General features: G+C 40.8%; 1 protein-coding gene across 4 annotated transcripts in view; it reads left to right on the forward strand.

The window, feature by feature from the left end:
* The window catches only part of DOCK1 (dedicator of cytokinesis 1), a 525,973-nt gene that overhangs the window by 144,012 nt on the left and 358,310 nt on the right, over positions 1–23,651 (forward strand). For all 4 annotated transcript variants that reach the window (XM_067533435.1, XM_067533436.1, XM_067533437.1 and 1 more), the window contains exons 24-26: positions 7,089–7,159; positions 8,876–8,982; positions 21,659–21,786. In XM_067533435.1, coding sequence (XP_067389536.1) covers positions 7,089–7,159; positions 8,876–8,982; positions 21,659–21,786 — 306 coding nt within the window. The remainder of the gene's footprint in view (positions 1–7,088; positions 7,160–8,875; positions 8,983–21,658; positions 21,787–23,651) is intronic.

Raw genomic sequence — 23,651 nt, forward strand, 5'->3', positions numbered from 1 at the left:
GAACTGTCCCCAGCCCTGAAATGTATGAATATTCACTTGAGACTGGCTCTGATAGTGGAGAAGTGGGTGGCTATCGCTCTGGAAGCTATCAACGCCAGACAGTTACTGGTCAGTTGGGAATCAATTTGGAGTTGGTAAATTCACCATGGGAACTGCTGCAATACAAATTTGCTGGGCCATTAACAGATTTCTGCTAAGAAGTGTAGTGACTTTGGGAAACGTGCAGGACATCGTGGATGGGTTTTCCTCAGTGGGGCGTTCCCAAACTGTGGGGGAGAGGGGGCGATAGATGGCATGCATATCCCTATCTTAGCACCGGACCACCTAGCGACAGAGTACATTAATCAAAAGGGATACTTCTCAATGTTGTTGCAGGCCCTTGTGAATCACTGGGGACATTTCACTGACATCAGTGTGGGGTGGTCTGGAAAGGTGCATGACACGCGCATCTTTAGAAACTCAGGTCTGTTAAAAAAGATGCAGCAGGGACTTTCTTCCCTGACCAAAAAATAAATATGGTGATGTTGAAATGCCAATAATGATCCTTGGAGACCCTGCGAACCCATTGTCTCCTGGCTGATGAAGCCATACGCCGGGCACCTGGACAGTGAGAAGGATAGGTTCAGTAATAGGCTCAGCAAGTGCAGAATGGTTGTGGAATGTGCATTTGGATGTTTAAAGACATGCTGGTGCAGTTTACTCACTAAGCTAGACCTTAGTGAAAAAAACATCCCAGTAGTTATCGCTGCATGCTATGTGCTCCATAATGTCTGTGAGATAAAGTGGGAGAAGTTCCTGTTGAGTTGGGTCATGGAGGCAGATAGGCTGGCTGCCAATTTTGAGCAGCCAGACAGGAGTGCAGCGCTGAGAGCCAACCATGGAGTGCTGCACCTCAAGGAAGCCTTGAAAAATCAGTTTTGCAGTGAGACCTAATGTTTCTCAAAAATCTGTGTTCTGTCTTCTCTTCCCATCCCCCACCCATTCCTCAGCACCCCAGTATTGTGCTAGCCCCCACCCCCAGTGGTAATCCCCACAGTCTCAATAAAGAAAGAGTAATGATCTTTAAAGCAATACATTTTTATTGTTGATCATTAACAGTGGAGGGAAAGGAAGTTATTTCAACACTTTGCATGCATTGTAATGGGATTGTGAGGGGATAGAAAGCAAAGTTTCACTATGAAAACAGCACACAACACATTCCCATTTCTTAAAAGAGGCTGGCGCCTCTTTCTGCTCGCCTCCCACCTGGCACGGAGTGGCACACTTACTGTGCCCTGCTCATCCTCCTCCTAGATTGCTTGGGAGTGGGGGCTAGGAAAGTGTGTATGTGTTGAGAGTTTTGCAGGGGCTGAGGAGAGAGTCTATCCTGATGCTGCTCTTCTTGAAGCTCAACCAAATGCTTCAGCATGTCTGACTGATCCCTCATTATGCGCAACATCTCATCCTGCATTGAATGCTCACTTCTTGGGCCGCCTTCCTGTTTTCCATGTTCATTTTCTCCGATAATGAAATCCTCTAGGCTCTTTGCTGTGTGTCAGCAGCCGTGGAGGTGTTCATTATCCCGAGTTTTGTTTTTTTTCCTCCTCCTAATCTGTGACAGGTGGTCAGCTGGAGTAGTAGATGCTGAGCTGAAGGCCGTGCCATCCACTGAAAGGCAAGCAAAGCACAAGGTGTCTATTGTTAGCTGACCCCAGGGATGAAAAGCAATGTCACAATGTAAAAATAACTCCCCTTTATATTCCCAAGGAAATGGCAGACCCACATACCAATTTCTACTTATTGCTGGGGTCGTAGTGCCGTTGCAGCCATGGTAAGTAAGGGGCTGATGCATCCATTTCAGGGAAATCCCCATGGTGCATGCTGTGTAAGTCCATAGTTCCCCAACCAACAGGAGTATTGCGCTCCCTTCCCCTCCCCCCGCCCCCCCCCGACCCTCCCAAAAATTGGTTTTTGAAGAGGCAATCCAGAGGGTGTGTGTGGCGGGTTCTGGTGAAATTCCCCTGGCAAAACCATATGTTGGCACACGTATCGGGACCCCTAAGACTCCATCACAACTATGTGCTGTCTTGGAACTTGTGGTTTATGTACCCCAAAAAACCTTCCATAGCAGAGGGGGGGGGAAAAAACGATTGTATGGAGCGGGTATTGCAAATTTGCGCCATCTTCTCTAGGTGACCATGAATGATATCAGTCTCCTGAGAGTGTAACAGAGGCAGAAAGGGAGGATTTACTGCAAGCATCTGGCTACAGGCCTGGCCCGTATGCTGCTATGCTGTGTTCCGTGATGATGCCTGCACAATTAGTAAGAGAGTGGTGGAGGGAAAGTGTCCTATTGTGGTGGAAGAAATAAGGCTGCTCTCCCCAGAAACCTTCTGCAAAGGATCACAGAGTACCTAAATGAAAGTTTCCTGGAGATATCCATGGAGGATTCTCGGAGCATCCCTGTGCACATAAACATTCTTTTCTGGGGTGAACCCTTTGCTTAGGTGAACTAACAATAAGGAAGTCCATCTGCACCACCACACTCAGTTTTTTCCCCATTATGACAAGAAGCTGGACTGGGGAGATAACCACAGAAATGAGATTTGCAGTACGTACTCAACAGTTATGTCTTCTCTGGCATCTCAGTCACTCACACTGTCCTGTGTTTGCCTGGGCTGTTCCGGGATTACAAACAGCTCCTGGCTTTCAGGGAGAATGGATTCCCCAGTCGCCTGGCCCCTGTTTTCCTTCTCCTCCTCATTCACAGAGTCAGCCTCGTTCATCCTGGATTCCCCTGAGATATTTACACTGCATGATGAGGTCACCACCGAGAATCACATGCAGTGTCTCATAAAAGCGGCATGTCTTTGGTGACATGCCAGAATGACTGTTCGCCTCCCGAGTTTTCTGATATGCCAGCCTCAGCTCTTTGATTTTAACGCAGCACTGCTACGCGTCCCTCCTGTGCCCCTTTTCCAGCATGCCGTGTGATATCTTTTAGCAAATATCTAAATTCCTTTTGCTGGCTCGGAGCTGAGCCAGAACAGATCTTTGCCCCACAGACCAATGAGATCCAAGACCTCAGGTCGACTCCAATCTGGGGTGTGCAGTTGCCATGATCAGTTCTGCTGGCAAGCTCTCTCCACGCTGACAAAACAGGACATGGGAATTCAAAATTTCTTGGGGCTTGAGAGGAGGGGCTGTTCCATGTGTATGTGAGTGCAGTGCAGCAGAGTGCGAATGTGCATAGAGGTCACAACAGAGCATTGTGGTATAATTCATGGAGGCCAATTACATTGATTTAACTGCGCTTCACCTACACTGCTGCTCATTTGACCCATACAATTCGATTTCAGCACTACACTACTTGCAGAGGTGGTTTTATTAAGTCGAATTTTCCCACGATTTAAGTTGATGGAACTGACCAGCCAGTGAAGATGCATACATTATGTGGTCAACGGAAGCCACATTCCGTTGACCTACCTTTGCAGTGTAGACCAGGCCTAAGACTGCAAAGGGCCTCATTAGGTCATCTTGCCCAATTCCCTTCACTGACACAGACAGTGCCTGACAGGTGATTGTCTAAACTCTTATTAAAACCTCCAGTGACAGAGATTCCATAATCTCCTTAGGTATTTTGTTCCAGTGCTTAACTGCCTTACAGCTAGGAAGTGTTTCCTAATGTGTAACCTAAATCTCCCTTGCAGCAATTAAAGCCCATTACTTCTTGTCTGTCCTCAGTGGATAAGGAGAACAATATGTCACCCTTCTCTTTATAGCAACCTTTTATGTACTTGAAGACTGTTACCATGTCCCCACTCAGTCTTCGCTTATCCAGACTAAACAAACCCAATTTTTTCAATTTTGCCTTTTATGTTGTGCCTTCTAGACCTTTAATGTGTATGTGGTGGGCGCGGAATTGACAACAGTACATATGCCAGTGTTTGAGTCATTATAGTACTTTTAACCTGGTTCTCTGCTCCAGAAAGAGAGAGGTCAGCTCGGCAACTTGGAGATTGGGGGTTCCACGGTACCAACGGTAACCTCCCACAGCTATCGAGTTGCCATCTTTCCTTCCAGAGTGGGGAGCTGGGTCTGGGAAGTTCTAGCCCTTCTAAAATAAGGATGAAAATCAGTAAAAACCATATCATAACTTCTGTAAAACCTGGGAAATTTGGGTCAAAATTGGTAAAAAGTGAAAACGAAAGTCCTCATTCATAGTGTATGTGCCCAAAGAGATAGAGTTAAAGTTCCACAGGCAACCTTAAGTCTAGCATCTTCTAACTTTTCAGTGCTTGATTTTGCAATCCTAAGATTCTTTTAACATAATATAACTAATATTGAGTCTGTGTATGTATAATTTTGTGTGTGTGTGTGAAAACTCCTACTGATACCTTGGAAACTGACAACATATTGAAATGATTGACATTTCACTATTTGATGATAAATTCAAAAAATTAGCTATTGTCTTCAGTCAATCTAACAGTCTAATTGGGTGAATAGTTTTTGATACTATATGATGCAAATATTTCATATATACTGTGTGTATAATTTGAATATTATTTTAGAGATGTCTAATTTGAAAAATTCATCTATGTGCTTCCCCTTTTTTTCACACCCTTTTTTATCTGGTTGACACCCGACTTGCTCCATTATGTTGAATTTGAATTCTTACACTTTCTGGAGCAAGGATCCATGTCTGCACTTGTTTTGTGAGGCGTGTGTCATCTTTTTGGGCACTTGAAAAGATGATGTCAGCAGAGGGGACTGAGAACACCTGATACCTATTCCTGACTGTGCATTCACCTAACCTCTTTTTGTTCCTTCTGTAAATATTTATTATTTATCCATCTTACAGGTTAGAAGGAGATAAATGAAGATAAAGGTAGGGAGAGGGAGGAAATTCTTTGTCCGGTGAGAAGAAAGGTCTTGGTTTGACGCAAAGCAGAACTTGCCTAATCTGAGCCTAAATATTTCAGTGACCTTCTGTTTTTTTCTGATTAGTTTCACTTGACTTAACAGTTGTGTTTATTTTTATTTGAACTGTGCAAAACATTTTTTTGATATAGTTAGATTTTGCAATGATACTGGAACTAACCAACGAGAGTTCTGTAGCACTTTAAATGTTGAGATGTTCCAGAGGGGTAGCCAGTGTTACTTGTACACAGTAATCTACGATGTGTACATAAATATTACAAGACACTATATTTAATCTGTGTGTGTGGCCAAGGGAAAAAGACAAAAGAAGGAATAACTTTAAATTAAGATTTATATAGAGTTAGTGGTTATGAATTTTGGTGCCACTAAAAGGATTTGAACCATAATATAATTAATTAAATTGAGTATTTATTAACTAATATATTGTGAGCCAGAAAGAGAGCTGAATACTTTCAGTGATTCAGTGACCAAAGGGGTAAGGGAAGGTCAGTTTACCTTTTCAGTGACACACAATTTTTATTGTAATGCTAATATGGTTGGATGTTCATTTTAATTATTGGATTTAGATTATTGATAATGTGACATTGTAAATAAATTAGTGGCTGCTGATCTTGGGAGAAAGTTACTCAAGAAGAGCTGGAGAGAACCCCAAAATAATTAAATTATTGACAACTAAAAAAGCACTGTTTATAATTTATTTAATATTTATATCTATTACTAGTAATGTGGTATGGAGTGTGGAAATGATTGACAGTATCCAAAGTTTAGGGAAAATGAAGAGGGAGCAAGAACTTTATTAGAGGGTGAAGGGAAGTTACAACAAGAAGAACAATTTTCATAGTGTAGCCAGGGATTTGAGGCCTACCTTACTGTGTGATAGATAATAGAAAGAGAGAGGCCTTGCTCGTCAATCACTTCATTGTGAAAGAAAAGGTGAGAGGGTGGTGGTTGATGATAAGGTCAAAGAATGCTGTAGACAGTGCCAGATTTTAGGGTTGTGGAAACTGTCATAACAAAGAAATTTTTATTGACACTGATGTGGTCAGACAGGTTCTGAGGATAATGGGAGGAAAAGGGGGGGGTTAACATTGGGGATGCTGAATCATTCTCTGGGAACATAAATTCAGAAGGCTTTAAAAGTGGCAGGTTTAGGCATTAGAAGCCCTTTCTCCATGCAGTAGATGAGGCAGCTTGGTCAGGACCTGCTCTGGGCATTGCGTTAGTCGCTCCATTTTAGGAAGGCTGGGAAGGAATTTTTCCCTCACCACCAGATTAGCCTAGGTTGAGTAAAGGTTTTTCGCCTTCCCCACAGTGGGTTTCAGGGGGGATTTACTATGGTGAGGAGGAAAGGGGGCAGGCTATATGTTGCAGTTTATTTTGTAAGTGTGAGGCGGATGTTCAGTGCAGGTACTCTATAGGGAAGGGATCCAGAGATGAGGTAAATGGCCTGGTAAAGTATTTAAAAAGGAGGTGCCGGTTAAAGGAATGGAATGAGAGGGGTGGGGAGGTTTGGGGTTCTTATGATTGGTACACTAGGGAGCCAACCCCCCTTTCCTTGTAGCTCACCTTAACCCTCCTACGAGGGGAGATAGATGGTAAGGTCCCAGCCATGGTTTGGCTGGGGGACCTGGATGGAAAATGAAGGGGGGCTGGTGGAAGCCCTGAGGAGTTGTTTGAATGATCATGGATTTGCCTGCACTGTACACTTTTATCTTCCAGGAAATCCCCAAACATCTAATAATAAAGTTGCGGCCTGATTAAATCCATATTAAGTATCTCCTTTAGGTATAGCCAGATAATGTCAACAAGCATGTAGACAAGGGTGATCCAGTTGATATAGTTCAGTTGTCTAATGATGCCTCTGGATTTCTGCAAGATTGAGGGACTTCATATTGTTTTCCTAATTTTTTTCATTATTGTTGCATTGGCAAATCTCTTAATCTGTTCCTTCTCCTGGGGGGAACCATTCCACCATATACTGGTAAAAGGAATTTGCTTCTTTTCTAATTCAAGTAGTTTCTGTTTAAATGGTCCGTCTTGTTATATTGTACAACTCTCTTATTTTTAATTTCTCCTCCTTTCAGTGAATTCTGCATAATAACTTTACATTGTGGTAAATGTCAAACTGTTGTTTACACTAAATTGATTGGTTTGTTTTTAATTTTTAGGGGGCTGCACTTAAATACTTGCCAACTATTGTCAATGATGTGAAATTGGTATTTGACCCAAAAGAACTTAGGTAAGTAATGTTAATAAAGTGAGTGTACTGTGTACTTCCTGTTGTCGAGATCTACATTTTTGTGTTTGAATTTGTGTATAATCATTTAATGCACAATATTATATATACATTTTTATTGCTATATTGGTAACTTGAATCCCTAGGACAAGAAATCATCATCTATGATATTGCACTTTGATCAAAATTCTTTGCTCCAGCCATCTTGAGGCATATACAGAAATATTTTTATTTCTAAATAAAATGTGTGGTAGGGATGCCTGTTATTTTTTTTTCTTGACAAATTTGCAAGCCTGTCTTGTAAAGATCATATAATGGGATGCCAAAAATGGTAAATCATGTGAGTGATATCAGACTTCTAGTTCATGTGTTTGGTGCATCACTCTGTACCTCAACTGATTTGAATAATAATAGCTTTGTTATAGTTTATTGCATGCTAGTTATGTCATCGCTCCATGGACCCCTTTTACAAAAGAGGAAAAGGGGAAAATTTGTTTTAAAAAAATCAGATAACTAAGATTTGAGTAGGACATCTAATGTGTTAAGAAAAAAACCTATGGTAATCTATTTAGTTTAGATATTTTGGTTGAACAGACTCTTGTACATTGTGTTCCGTTGTATATTCTGTCATTTTATTGAGGGGGGTTAAGAGGAGAACACTCAAGTGATGATAAAAAATAAATGTGGAAATTCAGAGTTAATTTTTAAAAAATAACTGCTTGGAGGCTGGAAAATTAGAAGGCTATAATTTAAAAGCGAACTTTCAGTCTGGAAATACTCTGTACAAAAAGTCATAATTATTGCTGTAAGTTTTCATTTCACCCAGAAACTAGAGTACAACTTTCCATTACCTACTCTGCATACCTCTGTATATCTTTTTCCATTAGGTCTTCTAGGGCCTTGAGTCCTAGGATATACAGCAAGTATAAAGTTCTGAGACTAAGTCATTTTTGAAAGATGTGTGGTAGCAAAAAGTATTGAAAAATTTGTCCAAAAGTGAAATATCAACCACTGCACTATCTCACTAAAGGATGTTGTAAATTTTCCATCAAGTCTTTTAATCAAGAGTGGATGTCTTCCTAAGAGACATGCTTAGCTCAACCAGAAGTTATAGGGCATGATGCAGGAACTACTGGGTCAAGTTCAAGGGCCTTATGAATTTATGAAGTTCATCAACCAATGGTTGTAATGGTCCCTTCTGTTCCCAAAGTCTATACATTTTTCTAATTCAATATCAGTTCTGCCCCTATTGAGGAAAATTGCAGCTGTTCAGATAAGGATCCTTGCTATCATGCTTCTTCGCCTATCTGAGTAGCAGGCTTTTGCATTTACAATAACTCATATTTATGATTTTATTGTCTATGAGCATTGCCTCTACACCTCATGTCAACTTTGAAATACATAAGCCGAAATGAAAAATAGAAAAACTGTATGCTGTTACATGGGTAGAGCCTTGTTCATCTGTAGTAGAGTGAGGGAGGAAAATGAGGAGTAGAAATAAACATATTGGTCAAAGAAATTTAAACTAATTCTGTACACTGAATTGCCTTTGTATAATTCCTCACTCTATGTATAAAAGGATTTGGTCCTCCTCTGGCCTCTTCCTCCCAATGTTTACTGAATTAACCGGTCAATTTATTTTCTAGCTGTAGACATTTATTTTCATATACTTTTGAGAAATTAACATATTCCTTTTCTTAATTGCCGGTTTGCGTATAGCAAGCTGTTTACAGATTTCATCCTAAATGTTCCAATGGGCCGGCTCACAATTCAGAAGCTGTACTGTTTGATTGAAATAGTTTACAGTGACCTCTTCACACAGCATGGTAAGCAAAGCCCTGGGAATCATTACATGGTCACAGTATTCACTGTCTCTAGACCTCTGCCAGTCAGATTTGTCCTCATTGCAGAAGGTAGTGAAGGCTGTAACCAATTAAAACTATTCCACTACAAGGACAAGCAGATTTAGACTATGTAAGAAAATGCTAATTGACAGTTAGTGCAGGTGATAGATCATGGAGAAACGAAGATGGAAACTTGTAATTTGTAATTTAAAAGAGCATTAATGTAATTGGCTTGGATTGTAATTTTTAAAATATGAAATTGTCACTTTTGCATTTCTGTAATGGAATTTTGTGTCAAGGAATTTGAGTGAACTGGACCTTTTAATACCTTTCACAAATCCGAAATTAAATACATTCACACTATACTATGCACCCATATTTTCATTCCACTTTGCAGTTAGTGGTCCAATGAAAGACAGGTTCAAGTGGTTATTTTATGGATTATCAACTTGTTCATTCAAAGTACGGCATTGCCTTTCTTTCTAGAATGCTGTAGTATAGATCAAAGTGTTGCTTCTTGGTGAGATAAGTTAACATAGTGAGCAACTAACTGTTGTCCTGTCCTTCCTTCCTAATCATCTCCTCAGTTTTGTCAAAGTTCTAATGGCCCAAGGGGAGAGAAGCAAAGTTCTTCTCTTCATTTAGATGGTTTTTTAGTGATGAAGTAGGGTGAATGAATTTAACCAGTATAGCTTAAAAGGAAGCTGCTAAATGATTTGAGTCCCAAGTTTAGGTTTGATGGGTTCTTTTGTTAAAAGTTTTACAAATCTTTAATAGTAATAAATGTTGTGTTTATGAAACTATACCTGAGCAATGAAGAATTGTTTTTGGATTTAAATGCCCCCCCAGTGTTTGCAAAGACAGACTTGTATTGGTATATCAAGTAAAATGGGCTATTAAAAAAAAGCAGTCTAATTTCGCTGCCCAATTTATATGAAACTACCGCAGCATGAATGAAGAAAAGTAACTTTTTAATTTAAAAAATATGGTCAGTCTTGATTATTTAAGAGAGTTTTACTAATACTGACAAGGATTTTAAAGAAAATTAAACCTGACAGTATACTTTTTAATGTATCTGTTTTCTGGGCAACAAAATATTACAGATTTAACAAACATAATTCTTTTTGTGTATGAAATGATTATAAAAAGAAGCCAGTTAGGAAAGAAAAGTAACAGGGACTTGCAACTTTCTAGAAGGCTGTGCTCCTTTTTATCTACTGTGGACTTTTCTTGGTGGTAAAGATGGCACATTGAAAAATGAATAAAGTCTGAACTTAGTGATCAGAACATAGAGTAGTAGGAATTTTTGTGTGTGGCTTTTTTGCCTTGCATACCTTGCAATGCTGAGTAAGTCTATTTATCATACAACCCCCCCCCTCCCAAATAAAGTCACCTTAAAAGTGTATGTCCTATGAAAAGAAAAATGTATTATGACTAAAGATAAGATTTTGTCCCAGAGGTCACGGAAGTCATGGATTCCGTGACTTCCAGAAACCTCCGTGAAATTATCCTCTTCAGCTTTGCGGGGCTGCAGAGATCCTGGAGTTCTCAGCCACCACAGGTGATGAGAGTCCTGGAACTCTGGGGGGTGGAGGGGCGGCTCTCAACCACTGCAGGGGTCTCAGCTCCAAGCTACTGCCACCAGCAGAGTCCACTGCTGTCTGCCATTGTGGGCAACGGGGACCCCCGGCTCTGAGCTGCCGACCCCAAAGCCCCGTTGGCCTCCCACAGCTCCTAGCCTCCACCAAGGATCCCACAGCCCTGACCTGCCTTGGCAGCAGACCCAGAGACGACATCTACGACTGGGGTGGACATCAAAGCCACCACGGGTGACCCTGGAGCAGGGAGTCACAACGCTTGTCGGAGGACCCAGAGCAGCTCCCCATGATTGCTGCACCCTCTCCTTCTGGCAGTGGGGCTAGGGCTCTCGTCCTCCCTTGTCGGGCATTTGGTCAGCACACTGCCCTCTTCCTCCCCCATTATTTTTAGCAGAAGTCACAGACAGGTTGCGGCTTCCATGAATTTTTGTGTATTGCCCGTGACCTGTCCATGACTTTTACTAAAAAATAACCATGACAAAATCTTAACCTTAATTATGACACTTTTATTTTAAAGTGTACTGTGTATTTCAGTGACTATCTGACTTTCCATTCTTAACCCATAGTTCTCAGGTATTTAGTGGTTATTCTGAAAAATTTCTTTTGTTGCTAAAATATTGAGGAAAGGAGCTAGGGAAAAATTGTAGGGGAAATAGTTGTTATAATTATTCATAAGAGGAGTAGGAAACTGACTTTTCAAAATAAAAATGAACCTATTCAGAGTGCATTAGTCTTTAAGGCTCAACATTTTGAAAGGGCTGTGCCATTGTTGCTGCTCCTTAAACTGCACGAGTATACTGGTGTTCCATAGTTACGTGAATTATATGTACTCCTGTAGCACTATGCTGTGAAAATGGTGTCCTAAATGTGTGGAGTAATTGCTTTTTCCTGTTTTCAGGTTTTTTAGTAAACTGATTGGTTAAACCCAGCATACACACACTCACAAATATTCTGAAGCAGTATACATGTTTTCACATGTAGAGTGCCTGCCTGAGAGTAACAGCTTCCAATGGTTCACAGACCATTGAGTATATTAGGAGGCAAATTTAGCAGATGGCTAATAAAATAAATTACATGTATCTTTCATACTAACATGACTCTGGCATGTAAGTGCAGGAATATTAGAAATAGGAAAACGTCTAGAAACAGGAAGAAGGGTCAAAATGGAACAACTTGAATGCAAAATATACTACCACGTAGAAGGAAATTAAAGGGCAAAAAATTAGCCCACAAAATAATCTTAGAATAAAATAATTTTGAAAAGGACGCATGATAGTATATGCATAAAACTTCTTATGTTCACATTGAACTTGAGTGTCCCTCAGACTGAAGTAAGTGATGATAATACCATCTAGGACCACTGATCTCTGTTAAAGGTAGTGATCCAAGCTTCACAAATCAGGAGAGACTGGATGGTTAATGGGAGTCAGCAACTATACCAGCAGCAGCCAAAACTGCTGTACCAGCAGAGCTGTATGAAGAGAACTCAAGCATGGCCATTCTCTGCTTACACATCTGGAACTATGATATTAAATGCTTAATAATTCTCGGTCACTATAGTCAGAGTAGATGAGGTTGCTGCCAGAACAAGCCAGAAGCTGCACCAGCAACAGCCCTAGCTACCGCACCAGCAGAGCAGTTCAGCAAGCTCTTCATGCTCTGGGCCTCTAAGAAATAACTGTTACCTGACATTTTCCTGTTACATTGCTGGTCATCTGTGATAACCTCCCCATGTTGGTGTCTAATAGCAAGAGGAATAAAGCAGACCCCTTGGCCCATGACAGAGGGGGAGGAGTAGAAGCAAATTTCAAAGTCCTTGAGGTTTATGATGGTCAGAAATCATGTGGTGTGAAATATTCATCAGATAATTGACTTTGACATTTCAGTGAAGAGTGAAGTATTTGGATGGTGATGGAGGACAGGACGTGAAATGTGAGGGGATTGATTGACTGGTGAAGAAGACGGGGTGATGGATTGACCGGATGGTGAGGGAGGATGTGGTAATAGGAGACATGAGTAAGAAGGCACTCTTCCCTGGGAGACCATTTTAATGGTTTGGGCTGCCTGTACATGTAGCTTTAGACACATACATTATGTCTGGTTATAAAATGTGTATAACTACTAAGTAACTGCATGACCTTATTTCGTAATTCTTATCTTACAATTTCCCTTCCCTTTCTCTGCTACCTTCCACCCCCAGTATGTAGTAGCTTTCCCTTGTCATGTCTGCTCTTATACTGTAGATTCTTTGGGGCAGGGACTGTTTTCACATATGTGTTAGAATCCAAAATGCGCTGGCATTTTTCAAATTTAATATATAAACAATAAAGTCTTTTGTTGGAATCTAGCCCAGTTTTGGTGAGACTGTTACCATTTGATAGTTTTTGGAGGGTATAAGTGAAATGGGTCTCTGGTTTCAGTACAGTTCGTAGAAGATGGGTCACCATGTTACAAATACAACTTATTGTTGTAATTCTAAGTAGATGAGGCCAAACACTGAATGGGAATGGAGTCTCAATCATTCAGTCCTCCAGGTCACAGTTGAAGTAGGTTACCAAGGCATTAGGTTCTCTACCAGTTTTGTGGCTAGAGAGATGATTGTACTGGGAACTTTTCACAAACACTAACATTTGCTTGAAAATAAATTAAGCCAAGAGCTTTGTTCACAGCCAGCCCCGTCTCCCCCAATGATTTGTGCGTTTGGTGAGTCCCTGTTACTGAAACGTAATTCCCCCCAGTCCCTTCCCATTTATTCAAGAAGCTAATTTAAACAGTATTTTAACAGTATTTTTCATATTAATAGCATATGTGCTAACCTAGTATCATATTATACAAATATATTTTCTAACTAGCCAAAGACTGTGCAGGCTATTGGAAGACATAAAAAGCTTTAAGATGTGTAGAAAATCAAGAAGTCCAAAAATATTTACACAGTTTGAAAAATATTCTATCAAAGTACATGCCACTGGAGTACAGGACAGGTTTTATTTGTGGTATATCCAGCTAACTTCATAAATCAGAATACCTGAAAGACTTGGATTTCAGAAGACTTTGGGATATTTTCTCCACAAATGCCCCCTCCTTCCCAAACAGCTGAAGTATCAGTTATTGACAATGCTGGAGGAAGCATACCAAACCATATATCCAATGTTCTTTATTCTTCATGGCATTCCTTAATAAACATGAATATGTGCTTTGGTAGTCCAGATTATAGTGTGATTATAGTGATACTGTATATTCAAGTCAGAAGTAGGATTTTGGATTTGTATTGCAGCTCCTGTGTCTTCAGAGCAGGTGATATAGGACATACTTGAGCAATGAATTTGTTTACTTATTTTATCCACTGTTGTGCCATATTCTCAGTATAGGGAATTTTGTTCCTGGAAGAGTCTTAAATTACTCCTTTCCTTTACAGAACATATGTCACTTTTAGCAGGATTCCTGCTGCTCTGGAGGGAAACTCCTATACAATACTTTAATTTTGTTGCTTGTTCTGTTTCTGCAGTGATTCAAAATGGAGAACATGTATGAAAAAGGAGTGAGGTTGATCAGTGTTTAAAATTAGTCAGTCAAAGGAATATCAAGCAGGAATATTTTGTTGGTTGGGAATTGCCAGTTGACTTCCAAGACGCACACTTTTCAAAGCCCATGACCACTTCTAAATTTTCTACATAAACTTCCAAGTATAGTACAGAGCTCTGTACAGACTGATTCTGCTTTGGGTATTCATCATTTTCCTAGTTTTAAGAGCATGAATATTCACTACTGTTTGAAGACAAAAGGTTTTCTTTTTCTGCTGGGGATTATTTCCCTACTAATAGAACCACACCAAATTCTATAAATTTGTGATGGTCCTAGTCATTGAGTTCTATCCAAAGGCTACTTTGTATATCTACTTTAATCTGTTAGATGTCCCGCAGCTTTATATCTTCCTTATATACTCATTTTTCTGAGCCTTGATAGATAAAGTAGATTTTCCTGGGGGAGGAGGCAACTAATTATCTTGGTCTTTCTTTGGCATGGACAAAGCTCTTGGAAAATGATACACAAACTTTTCTCTCCTCTCACAAAAGAATCATATTTAAATTGCTTCTACCTTCTTACGTCCTCGATCTTATTTGATAGAACAGTTACTGTACAGGCATTGAAAAGATCATTTGGTCACAGTTATGTTATTAGAGAAGTTTATTAGAGTCTTTGACAAAACATTATTGCTTTGGAATTGTATCACAAAGATGATCCAAGTATTTCCAGTTTGATTTGCAAGAGTTATTCAAGAGCTAGAGGTCCATGCTCTTCCACCTCCTTTATTTCTGTTTTGGTTTATGCAATTTGTAGATATACCAATATTGGAAGCAATGTGGTCAATAGAAATAAGGTGTGGGGCTGAGAATAAGGATATGTGGAGTCAGTATCTTGAAGGAGATAGTTCACGTTTCTGTGAATTTGGTAGAGATTTTCAAGGAAAGTTAAGGGGATTAGATGCCAAAATCTCTTCAGAATTCAGGAGAATTAGATGCCCAACTCCTATTAGATTCCTTTGAAAATCCCAGCTTTTATCTGTAAAATTGGGATGCTACTTTCTTACCCTTGTAAACCATCTTGAAGTATAATTCTGTAAGGTACCAAGCATATTGTTGTTTAGAAGTTAAAGTCCTGATTCAGCTAGATACTTGAGTACATGCCTAACTATAAGAATGCAAGTAGTGCCACTGAAAGATACAAGGTGGGTGAGAAAATATCTATTGTTGGACCAACTTCTGTTGGTGGGAAAGGCAACCTTTCAAGCTTCACTGAGCTTTTCCTCAGATCTGGGGAAAGTAACCAGAGTGTCCAAGCTAAATGTAAGGTGGGATAGATGGTTAAGCATAAGGGGCTTATATCTTAAGCATAAGGGCTCGCTCATACATGTTGTAAGAGACCACTTAAAATGAAGTATGGAATTAGCATCCCTGCAGTCCTAAGACAAAGGAAGGTTAGTCAGCAGCAGGGTTTGTTACAAATTGCTGTAATGAGCCATAAAACCAGTGTCTCTGTTAAGTGCATGGTTTTTAGTGTTCAGCAGAGCTAGTTTCTAGGCTTGTCTTTTGAAAGTGTTGTGCAGGTTTCTTTGAGGTTGAAGAATGAGAGGTGAGATATGGAATGATCATTCTGTGAAAAGTGTTCACCCACAGGTGATAGGGTGTTTTTCTCTTTTATCATTTTTCTGTGTGTGTTCATTCAATAGCATAGCGTTTGTCTTGTTTCACCCACATAGTTGTTGAAGCATTTTATGCACTGGATGAAGTACACCAGATGTTGTGATATAGCATGTGTAGGTCTATAGATCTTGAAATACATGTTTTTTGGGGCTGAAGGGGGAAGGCACTGATAATCATAGCAGTGGTCATAAGTCTGCAGAATTTGCATCAGTTGTTCTGTTCGGGTCTGATGCCACATTAAGTTGGTGTGTCCTGTTCTCTGGGGAGCATGCTTCTGGTAATGAGCCTGGAGAGGTTGAGGAATTTTTTGAAGGGCAAGAGAAGGGGGTTCAGGAAAGATTGCTTTTGGGATATGGTCTCCATTAAGTGTGGATTATAATTAGCTCCAGTGGGACTGCTCATGTGCTTAGTTAGTTAATAAATACCCTGCTGAATATGTGCATAATTTCTTCTTCTTATTATTATTTCTGCTGCAGTATTTTTTATAAATGTTTTGTGATGCATAATTCTTTTTGCAGTTTTTGTGCACAATGGCCTATTGTTATTAGTAACTAAAAATAAACAGGCTACTGATTGCTCTTTTAAAGATTGCAGTCATCCATATATGTCATTCTGTATATTGCAAATATATTTTCTTTTTCAAGTGCTTGCCCATGTTCATTCCGTGTTAGGTGTGTGCATGCCACGTGCACTGGTGCTAGAGATTTTTCCCTCTGTGGTAGCAGTAGGGCTGGCTCTACGCCCTCTGGGGTCGTGTGGATATGGGCTGGTATAAAGGGTACCACCTCCCCCCTACCCTCGGAGTTCCTTCTTACCACCTGTGATGGTTACTGGAACAACTCTCTTGCATTTGCAAGTCTTCTACCAGTCGTTTGATCTTATTGCACTGTAGATAGTTTTGGTAGTTATAAGTGTTAGTTGTAGTATTTAGGGTTAATTAGTTAACTGTAGACAGTGGTCCCAGTTAGGGACAGAATGGCGCACGCCCTGATGCCCCAGCTTCAAACTGTGTGCGACCTACAATAAGCCCAAGCCAGTTAGCAACTCACATTCGAGCTGCCTAATGTGCCTCAGGGAATCTCACATCAGAGATAACCAGCATTGGTTCAGCATGCTGCTAGACGTAGCAGCCCCACAAGTGCTTCCACCCCGTCTGGACTTGATCTCACAAGACAATGGGCAGCTGCTCCATCCAAACCTAGAATCCTTGCAGCTGACAGCATGGCTACTGCATGGCTAAAGAACAAAGCGCGGGCCTGGTCTGAGCAGGTCCAGCTAGTCTTGCTGGGTACTGTAGTAGGAAACCCTCCACCAGTGCTACCTACCTGGCTAAGTGAAAGCATTTTACCTGTTGGGCTTCTGAATGGGGCCTGTCTCCATCTTGGTCTTCCCTATGGTCCATCTTGGACTATCTGCTGCACCTGAAGCATCAAGATCTGGCCCTTTCATCAGTCAGGGTTCACCTAACAGCCATTTCAGCCTTCCATCCTCTAATCTAGGGCAAATCCATTTTCTCCCGCCAAATGACCATCAGGTTCCTCAAAGGTTTAGAAAGGCTCTACCCACAGGTCCGCAACCCAATACTTCCATGGGATCTGAATCTGGTCCTTTCAAGACTTATGACCCCCCCCTCTCCTCAATCCCCTTTTGAGCCTCTGACATCTTGCTCTCTGCTTCTCCTTTCATGGGAGGTGGCCTTCCTTGTGGCAATTACTTCAGCCAGAAGAGTCTCTGAAATCAAGTCCCTGACTTCAGAGCCCCCTTATACAGTGTTCTGAAAAGACAAGGTCCAGCTGCGCCCTCACCCGGCCTTTCTGCCAAAGGTGGTGTTGCAGTTCCATGTCAGTCAGGACATTTTTCTGCCTGTCATCTTTGCGAAGCCTCACAGCACTGACGAAAAAAGGTGGCCACATATTTCAGATGTTAGACGAGCCCTGGTGTTCTACATCGAGAGGACTAAGCCCTTCCACAGGTCTGTGCAACTTTTCTTGCTGTGGCTGACAGGATGATAGGACTCCCGGTATCATGTCAGAGTCTTGTCCTGGGGTACCGCCTGCAACCGAGCTTTCTATGAGCAGGCGAAGATCCTGTTTCCAGCTATCATGACAGCTCTCTTGATAAGAGTGCAGGCATCAGCACCAGCATTCCTAGCGCAGGTCCCAATCCAGGACATCTGCAGGGGTCTGTAAGTGGTCATCAATCCTTACCTGCGTGTCCCACTATGCCATCATTCAATAGGCCCATGATGATGCCAGCTTCGGGATAGCTGTGTTGCAACTGGCATGTCTGTGAGCTCCTAGACCACTTCCAAGGGAACTGCTTGTGTCATCTGACATGGAATGAACATGAACAAGCACTCAAAGAAAAAATGGTTACTAACCTTCTTTGAGATGTGTTGCTCATGTCCATTCCATGACCCAACCCACCCTCCTTCCCCTCTGTCAGCGTTCCAGCAGAAGAAACTGGGTTTGTGCACACAACGGTACCCCTTATACCGGCGCATATGTGCTTGACCCCAGACGGCGCAAGAGCTGGCCCTACGGATACCACTGAGGGAAAAAATCTCCGGCGCTGATGCATGTGGCATGCACATACCTAATATGGAATGGACATGAGCAACACATCTCACAGAACAACAGCTATGAAAGGTTAATAACCATTATTTATATAGGGAATGTGTGTGTATGTATATGAATATATGTGTATTTGAATACACTGGATTAACAGTAACCTAATGAATGCTTTAAACTCTAAATATATTATATTTTTGTTACGAATGCTGTTAATGAAATAAAATATGCAATTCAAACTCCAAGATTTGGTTTTATACTAATAATGTATCTGCTTTGTTATAGTATAACTATTTTTAGCTATTGCTCTGTAGCTTGAGTTCTTTTGTAAAACAAAGCCAAGTGTCAGGTGAAGTATGTGGGTGCTGGGGTTCTTAGCTGAAAAATCAAGTGATTTCTCTATTAGAAAATTGCTTATCCATAAAAGTTTAATAGATAGCATGCACCATTTACACGAGGTCTTATTTACTGTTTAATTCTCATAAGTGTTAATCTTCATCTGCTGTAATATGGGAGCAAAGTTATTTAACATCACTTTATGGATCATTTATTTAATGTGGCCAAACAAAATATTAAAAAACACACTACTTAGTGTTCATAAAAATAAATGTTTTAAACTGACAAATTTGTTAATGTACGTGCAATTTGCTTTAACAAAGTTCCCATTTCAGTGTTGTGGTGAAATGTTTGGATATTCATAAGCTGATAATGCCTGTTGAGCATCCTCTTATAAAGATTAATACTTTATTTTCAGTGCACATTACCCTGACATTAATCATTGTGGATTAGACCTGTGCAGCAGGGGATGAACAGATGTCGAATTATTGTTGGCTATAATCGTTGTGTATCATACTTATGAGCTATCTTCAGAGTTGGCTTTTGAACAGGAGAATAATGTTAGACTATAGATTTATCAAGGTTGCTCATTAATCAGTGTTGTGAGGTGTATGTGACAGGCAGTTTAATGAAGATTAACCTTTGCTATTCTGTACGTTTTGATAATTAAATATAGATGATAAAATATTGAGAATAATACTCAGGTTTGTAGAAAGGATGCATTTAAAGCATCACCTACTTTGTAGACTGTATTATTATGGTGCTGATTGTAAAGCAATTTCTCTGAAATTATCTTTGGATTGCTACATCTGGGTTGTACTGCCTGTAATTAGGGCTGGCTGGAAAACAGTTCAGTTTTGCGGAAAACTTTGAAGCTTTGAAATTTGTTTTCATTCCAATTCAGAATGAAACAGAAACCTTTCAAAATGTTTAGTTCCATCCTGTAACTGAGAAACATTCCTGACAAATTGGCATTCTTTTTTACAGGATAAAAACTGTCAACATTTTTTCAACCAGCTCTAGCTATGATTCATGCCATCAATAGAGGTGAATTTGTAGTTCAAAGGTAAAGACTTTTGCCTCACAACACAAATATTAGGTCCGCTCCTTGAATGCTGGAAGGAGAAATTTTTGTTGTTACCAAAATCACTCACCATCTAAACACTGTATTTTCTACCACTGTCAAATGCCTTTTTTGTGTATGTTTCCGAATGTATCATACCCAGAATTTCCATTTTCTTAGTTCCTGATAATATTTATTACTTTTCTGACTGATGGAAAATAAGCTTTTGATCAGTGTTTCCCAAACTTTTTAGCTCTAGGGCCACAGATATCATTTTTACAATCCTGAAGGGCCACTAGTCTCCTCCAACAGCCCCCCCACTGCACTGCCGCCAGATGGAAGGAGATCTCAGCTGCCTCCTCTCTGATCTCCCATCCCCGCTGGCTGCAGTAAGAAGCCTGCACCAGTCTTGTAGCCCCGCAAGAACACGCTCCACCTGGGTCCTTAGGCAGCGGCTCCCTTCTGCAGCCAACAGGAGAGGAGTGGCGGGCCACTTCAAAAGACACCCATGGACCATGGGTTGGGAACCACTGCTTTAGACTGTAGATTGTTTCTGTTCAGTATTTCCACCCATTATTAGGCAGAGTGTACCAAGAGGTCCCAGAAAGATCTCATGGTGATGACTGTGATTGTAAGGTACTTCATATACCATTTTGTTTACCTATGAAAGCTATCATGTCTGGGGAGGAAATCTCCAAGTATATAACTTATAATTTACTAATGTTACTGTCCCAAACAAGGACAAATATGGGAATGAGTAACGTTTTTCAGTGAAGCCTTTGAATATAAGCTAAGGCCAGATCCAATAGCAGAATCAACTTCTGTGCAAACTTTTTTTTGTGACTTATATTGATTGATGGTGCAGCCAAGACATGCTTGATTCCTTGTTTTATCTTCCACGTTATATAATCTGCCAGACTTACAAACTACACAGTTCATTTACTCACAGCTTGGTTCTTGGAAAGGCAGAGATCCATTGAAGTGATGACTGAGAAATTTTGTCAAGTCCTCTTTGCTACTTGAAAGGAGCCAGCTCTCTGTATAGAGGCTTATAATTTCAAATGGAAGTAATATGACAAATCAGTTAGGTGTCTTTCCTTGTCTCTCAAAATCAGCTTGCTTGCCTTCTGTATTGATCAGTCTTGGCTCCAGGCAACCCCATTCGAAACTGATGTAGGTGCAGTTTTAGCTTTCCACATGCTTTGCAGATTGGGCAATGTACTATCTCTCATTTAAGGGCTTTTGTAATGGTATTGATAGATGCATCCTACAGGCTTCACAAAGAGAAGTTAGCGGGGGTGGTGCTACCCCATTGGGGGTCCTAAGCAGGAAATATTTTTGCCCACTCCCTCACACAACACATGCTAATAATTATTTGGGGAGGGGGGGCCTTGAGCTGCTTGGCACCCTAAAACAATTGCTTATGCTTAGCATGAGCTCTGGAAATTAGTATGGTTATTTCTGCATAGTGCCTGCCAACAATGTGTCAGAATCCCTCGTCTATTCATTTAATTAAAAGCAGTATTCCACAGGTTGTTCAATAGTATGTCTACCCTGCAAAAAAAATCTCTTCAGCAGCGAGTCTCAGAGCCCAAGCCAACTGACTCAGTTGACCTAGGCTCTGAGACTCGCTGCTGAAGAGATTTTTTTGCTGTGCAGCTGTACTCTGCTTCTCATTATAAAGGGTCATTTTGCATTTGCTTATGACTGTTAAGTTTTGGGTTTTTGTGGGTTTTTTTGTTTTTTTAAACTTTTGCCCAAAATTTAGTCTGGTTTGCTGACTTCCAGGAAGTTTTGTTTAAAATATTTGATTTGTTTGCAACATTATACGTGTTACACAATGAAATAATGTAAGATTTTATACTAGTAATATTGTATCTTTATATGCAGACTGCAGGGAGATCTTGCTGCCGATGATGACGGATCAGTTGAAGTATCATTTGGAAAGGCAGGAAGACCTAGAGGCTTGCTGCCAACTGCTTAGTAACATCCTGGAAGTCCTTTACAGGAAAGATGTGGTTAGTAACTGATGTTCTACCAATTAGCACTTATACTACATCTTGTGAGTGAGAGGAGCGATGATGAAAGAGAGCTGGCAATGACTTAGCTTTTTGTCATTTATTTTTGTTCTGTTTTTACTTTCTTTTCCTCCGCTTTTGTGGTGATTGATTGTGTGGAGGTGTTGTCTGATGTTTACTTTTTCACCATGTTTCTCTCTGACCCCAAGGTTTCTCACTTAGGGCAACATTTCCTTTGGCCAAGAGGAAAAGGAATATGGCTCCCTCTGGAGCTCATCCAATAACACCACTCCTGTTGTTGGTCAGATAAATACTCACAGGGGTTGAGCATCCTTCCTCCACAGCACTTCCAGCTCTTGCCAGATAGGGATTGTTGGATGCGCTTGGAACATGAACTCTTTAACGTCTTCATTACAATGATGCTCGTTTGTTGGGCCAGCTTTTAGCCGTGTGTCAATGCAAACTTTGGTGATTGTTCATCAACTAAACTGGATAAAAACTGAGAGTGCTGTTTGAACTATTGTAGTAGAAATTTTCACTGCAGGAAAAAATAGGCTCTTACTAGTCTCTCACTGTAAAAGGGTAGCCTTAAATGACTTTCTTAGCAACAGGTTATGGGAAAATCCAAAACGCTGGTTTGATGATGTGAATGAATAATTCGTCAGGAATTTAAAATGTACAGAGAGATTCCCACGTTATCTATGACATTTAAAAACTATCTGCAGGAGGAGGCTGCTCTTCAGAGCGCTCAGTAAAACAAAACATTCCCCCTCTAGCTAACTCTCAGGTTACAACTAAATAACTTGATAGTGCTTCCTTCTGCATGAGTATTATAGGGAAGTTGAACAGTCCTATCCATTCAGAACATAAAGGTGCTCCACAGTTACACAGGCAAAATTGCATACCGTTTTTCTGTTATGCAGTGCCCTGTGCTCAATTGTGGGTGTATCATTTGCCTTGATGACAACTTTTTCTTGACTAGACAGTGACTACACAAATATCTCTTCTTTCAATGTGGAGTTATAACCCTTTCTGGCTATTTGCCAACAATAAAGATTTTTGGACCGGTGGGGTTGCTGCGTAAGTCTGCATAGCTACCTACACTTTGGCCTGGGCAGTTCCAACTTTTTAAAAACTGCCCTGGGTAACTGCTTTCTTGACCAATGGTCCCAGAGTCTGTGGCATCAGGAAGCAGATTTAAAAAATGAGCTTCTGTCCTGACAGCACAGCAGCCCCTCCCCACTCTTTGCGTGCTGCATCTCTCTCAGCAAGCAATACTTACTGGCTTTCAGCTCCACCACCTGCTGAGCTGAACACAGTTGAGAGGTCTGCAAGAGGGGTGGGAGCAGAAGTAGGAGCTGGCTTCTGTTACTGAGAGGCAACCACCAATTGGGTGAGAGAGGGCTGCTGAGCTGCCAGGATGATTGAAGCCTGTATGCAGGTAGAAAAAGGAGATGGAGGAGCTGTGAGGAAAGGAAGCAGCCCCTGGAGGTAAGATGGGACACAGTAGGAAAGTCACAGCTTGTCACCAGCAGGGAGCTTGAGCACTACAGAACAGTAGCTGCGCATACAGGTGATGCACATGAGGGATATTTTTTCAAATATGCCAATGGGAGCCTCTGGAAGTTAAATGCAACTTTGTGATTCTTGGGTTACTTTTCACTAGAAAGTTTTCACAGCTGTCCAGCAGTAGTCTGCAGCGCAACATATTCAGAGAATTGTCTGGCAAAACATATGAAATGTTGAGAACCATAGGGTGTAGTCCCTAAGGACAGTTGCATTAAGGTAAAGGAAGGCAAGTAACTTTTAAGGAGCACGTTTACCTTGTGCGAGATAGGAGAAGTAAGTTCCTTCATTTTTACTTC

Source organism: Emydura macquarii, unplaced genomic scaffold, assembly GCF_026122565.2.
Source record: "Emydura macquarii macquarii isolate MOO-44397 ecotype Brisbane River unplaced genomic scaffold, CSIRO-AGI_Emac_v2 contig_3343, whole genome shotgun sequence".
In the NCBI taxonomy this organism is placed as follows: domain Eukaryota; kingdom Metazoa; phylum Chordata; order Testudines; family Chelidae; genus Emydura; species Emydura macquarii.